This window comes from Oncorhynchus mykiss, chromosome 2, assembly GCF_057628025.1.
Source record: "Oncorhynchus mykiss isolate SJ-2025 chromosome 2, ASM5762802v1, whole genome shotgun sequence".
NCBI lineage: Eukaryota > Metazoa > Chordata > Actinopteri > Salmoniformes > Salmonidae > Oncorhynchus > Oncorhynchus mykiss.
In genome coordinates, this window is record NC_143023.1 from 57,096,367 (window position 1) to 57,105,225 (window position 8,859).

At 41.1% G+C, this 8,859-nt stretch overlaps 1 protein-coding gene across 6 annotated transcripts in view; it reads left to right on the forward strand.

Moving 5' to 3' along the window:
* The window catches only part of LOC110492317 (transcription factor SOX-6), a 155,049-nt gene extending 151,379 nt beyond the window's left edge, over positions 1 to 3,670 (forward strand). For all 6 annotated transcript variants that reach the window (XM_090203137.1, XM_090203145.1, XM_036951247.2 and 3 more), the window contains one exon: positions 566 to 3,670. In XM_090203137.1, coding sequence (XP_090059263.1) covers positions 566 to 854 — 289 coding nt within the window. In that variant the 3' untranslated portion in view covers positions 855 to 3,670. The remainder of the gene's footprint in view (positions 1 to 565) is intronic.
* Positions 3,671 to 8,859: the final 5,189 nt, after the last annotated feature.

Genomic DNA, 8,859 nt, shown 5'->3' on the forward strand with positions numbered 1-8,859 from the left:
TCACAGGTTTAACTCTGTAATTTAGTGTGTGTGGTCAAGCGGAATAAAAGCCAGATTCACCATAGCGGCTGGAGTTTCACTCAGGACTGAATCAAATAACTGGGGGGGGAGCTATAAATTGAGGTATGACCAATTTTGACCCGGCTCCGTATAATGAAACAGGGTCGTTTTTAAGCAGTTTAATGTGAAAATGTGTTTGTCAGAGGTTCTCTGCGGTAATTATTTCTAGAAGGAGTGAACTGTTAGATGAGGAAACTGACATCAATTTTCTTGGTTTATGTGCTTCATTTGAGGGCAGAGGGCTTGCTTGAGTGATATGTGTTTACCTTCATTCCATCCATTACCCAAGAGGCTATTTAGCATTGACAGGGCTACTGTGTGCTGGCAAAAGCTCTGTGTTAAGGTTTTCCCGAAAGACAAGAGTTAGCTACCGTTCAACTTGTTCTAAATAGCTGTTCAAAAGCTCCCTCACTCTCCTTCTCTTGCTCTCCACTTCTCACTCTCTCTCTCCCTCTTTATTTCTCTCTCTCCCCTCTCCCCCTCTCTCTCTCTCCACCTACCCCAGGCCACAGCCTCAGATCCCCATCAGCAACAGTGCCGGCGGCCTCTACCCGGCTGCCATAGCGACAGCCACGCCCTCACCGCACCTGACGTCGGACTGCTCCAGCGCCTCGGCCAGCCCCGAGCCCGCCACCCAGAGCACGTTCGGCGTGGTCAAGCCCAAGCCGGTCGCCATGGTGACCGGCGATCACCCGGTCATCGGAGAGGACGAGATAGACATGTATGAAGACTTTGAGGACAAATCGGACTACAGCAGTGGCCATGAGACACGGGAGCCTGTCGGCGCCAACTGAGCATGCTCAGAAGAACCTCTGATTTTTTTGAACTTTTTTGAACTAAAAAGCGGGACAATATGACAGAGACAGTGTTATGAGCAGAACAACTTTTCAACAGTACGACGGGAGCTGAGCATGTGCTCGAAGCAGCTCCGTCCGGGATACGATGCACCACAGACTGAGCATGCTCAGATTGACTCACGACAGGAAGTGACATCAGATCTCACAGAGCATGTTGCTCAAAAAAAATACCTTGACGGGAGTGCTTCTTTTTAGCATGCGCAAACGTCTCGGAAACGATCCCGTACAGAGGGATTGGGCAAAGACAACCTCCAGACAACCTCCAGACAATCTACCAGAAAGACAGTGAACATACTCACACGGCAATTACAATGCAACACGGACAAGAGCAAGTAAGAGTCAGTAAGATGTCGATGAGAAGAGAATGAGATTAAAGAACAAAGAGATAGCCTACACATTTCCCGCGTGTGTATTTTTTTTTATAGGAGCGTGCATGGATTTGACTAAAACATCAGGAATTGGTCTTCGACAGCGGTCAGTCTTAAATGTTTATTTTAAGTGTGATGACGTTTTTTTTTTGCGTTTTTAAATTTGATTTCCATGGACATGTTCCTTGATAGGTTACTTTCCTGTAAAACCTTGGATTGTCAGGACTTGAAAATGTGAAAGGTAATGTAAAATCCTTAGCTCTTGTAGTTTGACATGATTATTTCTCATGAGTACAGTACCCCTACACCTTTCTCGACAAATGCTTACAATATGTTACATTACTGTTTATGATGGGGTTTTATATCCTTGCTCAGGTATGCTGTGCCAGCTTGTGAATGTGTTTTTGATTTCATATGAGAGAATGGTAGGACTTTTCAGACTGACAACGAAACAGGGGAGGAAAAAAAATCCCTTTTATTATTATTAATATTATTATGTTTTTTTAATTTTTAGATATTGTACAGTTTTTCTTGAAATGTGCCAAACCTACATTCACATCCCTCTAAAATATTATAGTCTTAATTTTGATGCTGCAAAATGTCTTATACAATCATTAGTATCTCCCCGACCCCCGGACCATGGGCAGGCCCAGCGCTCTAGGACACCTTGTGGTGCGCTACAGGGTCATGTTGATTAGGTACCAAATGAAAGACAACCCGACATTTGAAGCGTTTTCACCTTGCATAACCCAGTAAACAACCCAGCACTCATCGCCAAACGCAATGCCTCAGGATTCCTCCGGATACTGATATCTGTCATCTCTGGCACCACCTCTGGCAGTGACACAGACCAGTAGAGAGATTCATCGTAGAGAGTATCAATCTGGGGATGTTTAGCCCCAAGTACCTTCCCCTCTCTCTTTTCTTAGCCCACATCTTCTACGGGATGTTAAAAGGGGTCGTTCATGATTTTACAACGAAGGTTTGTATTGGCTGTTTATAGAAAATCTTAACCATGTTTAACATGTTTATTCTGGCCCATAGACTATATTCAAGGTGAGGAACCATCTAACATCAAGTTGTAAAATCCTGATCGTCCACTTTAATTCACCCATAATGCATAGAGGCCAAAAATGATCAAATGAGTTGTTTTGGTACACTGTTACAGTACATTGACTTTCAGCTTGAGTGGCTTTTTAGGTTGGATTTTATTTCAAGTTTGTGTGTAGAGTTTGTGAGTATAACATGTGTTATACAGACTCAGCAAATGTTGTTAATGACACAGTACATCTTAATAGGCACAATAAGTCTTAAAGTTAGACTCTTAGTTCTATGGTCATTCCGAATGACAGGAAAACGCAGAGGAGTGGTCCAGACAGTCATTTCGATAGTAGGGACACCATATATTTAGGGGTTTAAAATGTACATTTTCTTTACTGCGTTATACCGAGGTACAGAAGATCAGATTTTGTTTCTCTGAATTGATCAGTTTACAATTATGTTGACGTCAGAGGTGGTTCTCAAAATACAGACCAATGTTTTTTTTGTCAAATTGGTACGTTGTCAAAAAAACAAAAACGTGGGTCAATATAACCTCGAGCATTTCAAAAGGTCATGTATATTTTGAAACGGATATTTAAAGTCAATTTAAAACGTACCCATAAAAGTCCTATTTTCATAATCCTCCATTTTGCAAATATGTCTACTTTTACAAGCTCTATTTTAGGGTTTGTGTTACTCTGTTTGCTGGTTGATTTGTATGTGATTTGTAACTCTTTATGACCATGTCGAACGACATTTTTGCAGGTTGGTAGAAGAAAAAAAATATGTTTTTTTTTTTTTTGGACTGAAGTTTGATTGAACTTGCATTACCACAAAAAGGAGAGTTATACCGCTTGCCTCGTGCGTAGACATTGTTCCCAGTGTTCTAAGCATCACACGCACTGGATATTAATGTTCTCTTCTCAGTACTGCCTAATGTGAAGTTGTCGTAAAAACAAAAAACGACAAAATTCTGACAAAGAAAAAAGTCACCTGTTTTGACTTGAGAGGAAAACCTCACATTTCCAGTTTAGTAGCATTTAAAAAAAATTATTTATGCAGAAGTCATTGTTTTAACTCCAGTGCTGCCTGAGGTGCTTTGCCCTTTGACACAAGTCCAAAGGTCACTCAGACCACCGGTCTGTTTCGACCTACAGAAGCAGACGTCATTTCATTTTCTCCTGGTCACACACATTTTGTGTTGAGTATTGTATTTGAAATTAAATTGTGCTTTTTAACATTTCATTGTATTTATTAGCTGGTGTTGGCTCTAAAAGTGTCAGTACAACTTTGTGAGAAAGACAATCAGAGAAAAAAATAAAGTCAGATTTCCTTACAAATTCATCATTGACATGTATGAAGTGTTTATCAATGGACAAAAGGCAGCCGTTTTCGCTGTATGCTACTTATTGTATTTACAGTGCCTTGCGAAAGTATTCGGCCCCGTTGAACTTTGCGACCTTTTGCCACATTTCAGGCTTCAAACATAAAGATATAAAACTGTATTTTTTTGTGAAGAATCAACAACAAGTGGGACACAATCATGAAGTGGAACGAAATTTATTGGATCTTTCAAACTTTTTTAACAAATCAAAAACTGAAAAATTTGGCGTGCAAAATTATTCAGCCCCTTTACTTTCAGTGCAGCAAACTCTCTCCAGAAGTTCAGTGAGGATCTCTGAATGATCCAATGTTGACCTAAATGACTAATGATGATAAATACAATCCACCTGTGTGTAATCAAGTCTCCGTATAAATGCACCTGCACTGTGATAGTCTCAGAGGTCCGTCAAAAGCGCAGAGAGCATCATGAAGAACAAGGAACACACCAGGCAGGTCCGAGATACTGTTGTGAAGAAGTTTAAAGCCGGATTTGGATACAAAAAGATTTCCCAAGCTTTAAACATCCCAAGGAGCACTGTGTAAGCGATAATATTGAAATGGAAGGAGTATCAGACCACTGCAAATCTACCAAGACCTGGCCGTCCCTCTAAACTTTCAGCTCATACAAGGAGAAGACTGATCAGAGATGCAGCCAAGAGGCCAATGATCACTCTGGATGAACTGCAGATATCTACAGCTGAGGTGGGAGACTCTGTCCATAGGACAACAATCAGTCGTATATTGCACAAATCTGGCCTTTATGGAAGAGTGGCAAGAAGAAAGCCATTTCTTAAAGATATCCATAAAAAGTGTCGGTTAAAGTTTGCCACAAGCCACCTGGGAGACACACCAAACATGTGGAAGAAGGTGCTCTGGTCAGATGAAACCAAAATTGAACTTTTTGGCAACAATGCAAGACGTTATGTTTGGCGTAAAAGCAACACAGCACATCACCCTGAACACACCATCCACACTGTCAAACATGGTGGTGGCAGTATCATGGTTTGGGCCTGCTTTTCTTCAGCAGGGACAGGGAAGATGGTTAAAATTGATGGGAAGATGGATGGAGCCAAATACAGGACCATTCTGGAAGAAAACCTGATGGAGTCTGCAAAAGACCTGAGACTGGGACGGAGATTTGTCTTCCAACAAGACAATGATCCAAAACATAAAGCAAAATCTACAATGGAATGGTTCAAAAATAAACATATCCAGGTGTTAGAATGGCCAAGTCAAAGTCCAGACCTGAATCCAATCGAGAATCTGTGGAAAGAACTGAAAACTGCTGTTCACAAATGCTCTCCATCCAACCTCACTGAGCTCGAGCTGTTTTGCAAGGAGGAATGGGAAAAAAATTCAGTCTCTCGATGTGCAAAACTGATAGAGACATACCCCAAGCGACTTACAGCTGTAATCGCAGCAAAAGGTGGCGCTACAAAGTATTAACTTAAGGGGGCTGAATAATTTTGCACGCCCAATTTTTCAGTTTTTGATTTGTTAAAAAAGTTTGAAATATCCAATAAATGTCGTTCCACTTCATGATTGTGTCCCACTTGTTGATTCTTCACAAAAAAATACAGTTTTATATCTTTATGTTTGAAGCCTGAAATGTGGCAAAAGGTCGCAAAGTTCAAGGGGGCCGAATACTTTCGCAAGGCACTGTATTTGTTAGTGCTTATAACACTAACAGAGTATCCTCAACAAGAGACTAATACCAAGCTGATATAAACAAGTACAGTAAGTAGACACACACAGAGAAGGAAGTTAGTTGCAGCAAGATGCTTTCTATAGTAATGCTCAAGGCCAGGCCAAGCGTACATACGTACAAGCGTACAATGACATTTTGGAGTAATTAACAGGCCATATAAAAGATCTTTTGCTTTTTTTTGGTTGAATGAGAAATAAGCGAGCAGAATGTATACATTTGAGGTTAGAGAAAATGTTAGACATTTATTGATTTAAAATGTGTTTTCTCAAAAATAATATTGAGCTATTATTCTCAATGGTTAAATTGGGATTTCCGTGGAAGAACCGCCTTCAAAACTGGTGTTTTTTTCCATAGTGGTCCTGCAGAAATATGTCAAACAAAAGGTTATTGGTTGCGTACACAGTTTAGCAGATGTCATAGCAGGTGCAGCGAAATGCTTATGTTACTAGCTCCTAACAATGCAGTGAAATGTCTAACAAGAACACAAATAATAATTAGAAGAAGAAACACAACAAGAAATGTTGGGACAAATCCAATTAACAACCCAAATAGCACTGTAACAGTAATCCAAATGCAATCTATACGTATCTACACCAGATGAATTTATACAAGATATACTAAGAATGATGTGTATAGCGTAAATATATTAGTCCACTATATACATAAAAACGTGCTGTGTATAAACAGTGTAACTAAAATGCAATGTACAGTAGTCTAAATATTAGAATGAGTTATTGTTACGATCTACTAGGTGTGGTGGGTGGAATCAGGCGCAGAGAGCAGGGTTCAGTCGTTTTCCTCAGATTTATTCCCCAGCGCAACAAAAACAGTCACGCCAACACACAGGGCGTAAATACGTTGCTAGTCCAAAACAACAACAGGACTAAACAGTCCGGGGAATAAATACAATAATAAATCACACCAACAAAACACAGAGTAACAAAAACAAGCCCGCACAAATACCCAGCGGGCCTAGTGCCCTTAAATACCCTACAAACAAATCCTAATACAAAACAGGTGTACCCAATTAACCAATAACCCAAAACAAACGGAAAGGGAATCGATGGCAGCTAATAGGCCGGCGACGACGACCGCCGAGCACCGCCCGAACAGGAAGAGGCACCAACCTCGGCGAGGTTCGTGACAGTTATGTCGAGAATACAGTTTTACAGTAAATACACAGTACAAAATACAGTATAAAACCACATGGGAAAATGGATAGAATTGCAGGCAATAAATAAGCTTCCCGACTAGAGTCCGGAATATATACTGAACAAAAATATAAACGCAACCTGTAAAGTGTTGGTCCCATGTTTCATGAGCTGAAATTAAAGATCTCTGACATTTTCCATACGCACAAAAAGCGTATTTCTCTAAAATGTTGTGCTCAAATTTGTTTACATCCCTGTTAGTGAGCATTTCTCCTTTGCCAAGATAATCCATCCACCTGACATGTGTGGCATATCAAGAAGCTGATTAAACAGAATGATCAATACAGGTGCACCTTGTGCTGGGGACAATAAAAGACACTCTAAAATGTGCATTGTGGTCTCACAACATAATGCCACGGATATCTCTAGTCTCAAAGGATTGTGCAATTGGCATGCTGGCTGCAGGAGTGTCCACCAGAGCTGTTGCCAGATAATTGAATGTTCATTTCTCTACCATAAGCCAAATCCAAAGTCATTTTTAGAGAATTTGTCAGTACGTCCAACTGGCCTCGCAACCGCAGACCACGTGTAACCACACCATCCCAGGACCTCCACATCCCGGCTTGATCACCTGCGGGATCGTCTGAGACCAACCACCAGGACAGCTAATGAAACTGAGGAGTATATCTGTCTGTAATAAAGCCCTTTTGTGGGGAAAAACTCATTCTGATTGGCTGGACCTGGCTCCCTAGTGGGTGGCCCTGGCTCCCAAGTGGGTGGGCCTATGTCCTCCCAGTGTCACGTTTTATCAAGGTGGGTGGAATCAGGCGCAGAGAGCAGGGTTCAGTGATTCAACAGTTTATTCTCCGGCGCACAAAAAACACGGTCAACCCAACATACAGGGTGAATAATCCCAACACAGGATCAAAAATAGACCGGAGAAATAACACACACGTATTCCACCAAATGACATGAATACAAAACAATCCCGCACAAAACAAGGGCGGGACAACCTACTACATATAAGGACGTTAATTAAACTAAAATACACACAGGTGAAACTAATAAGACAAAACCAACAGACAAACGAAAAAGGGATCGGTAGTGGCTAGTAGGACGGTGACGACGACCGCCGAGCACCGCCCGAACAGGCAGGAGAGCCAACTTCGGCGGAAGTCGTGACACCCAGGCCCACCCATGGCTGTGCCCCTGCCCAGTCATGTGAAATCCATAGATTAGGGCCTAATGAATTTATTTCAATTGACTGATTATCTTATATGAACTGTAACTCAGTAAAATCATGTTGCGTATATATATTTTAGTTCAGTATAAATACTTACTGCATGTACACTGAGTGTACAAAACATTAACAGCACCGGCTCTTTCCATGACGTGGACCAGTGGTCACCAACCTTCTCTGAGTCAAGATCACTTTCTGAGTCAAAATTCAAGTCGGGATCTACCGCTCAGATTTTTTTTAAACATCACTCAAAGAACACTAACCAATTAAAACACGTCTGTAGGCTATAAGCCCTGCCAATGTTGTTCTTCTCAGATAATTTGGAAATGACATATATATATTTTTAAATGGTGTATGATCACACTGGTAATAAATTATTTTTTAGAATACTTGTAAGGCACTGCTGAGTGAGCATAATAATTGTCTTTTGTTTTTTTTACTGGACAGATGGCCTGCATCTGATGGTCAGTCTGAGGGGAGGGAGGGAGCAGCGTTGAGGCTGCCTCTCACCCGACTCACCGCCCCTTCCAGCTGATGGCAAAACTCTCACCGCATTAATTCTGCCTCATGCACCAATTCATGTTGTTACTCCAATGACCAGAGAAAGTGAGATATTCCTCGATTAAAAAAAAAAAGAAGACACAAGCCTCTAATAATAACAACGCAAGCTTGTCGGGAAAACTTTGCTCTACTCATTCACTGCAGCTGGTTGTAGCGTGAGTGGAAGTATGGAGAACGCATGTTTTATGGCTTAGAAAAGTGTTGAATGGTGTTGAACAGGTCTGAAAAACAACTTAAACATGAACTTACTCATAAAAACAGCAACTCTTTGCTGTATTCGTTTAGTCACTCTCTAGTCATGGTTTTAAAAGTTTTGAAATCTCACAGTGTCAACTTTGCTGTGCGTTTGAGGTTTCTTTTTTTTATAGTCTATAGCTCGAGGAAACTGCTATCTGATTGGCCAGCGGTAGACCTATAGGTGCTGTTGATTTTCTCTCTGGGCCTGCCAGGTAGGCGGACTTCTACCTTCAGACATATGAAATGGTTAAAA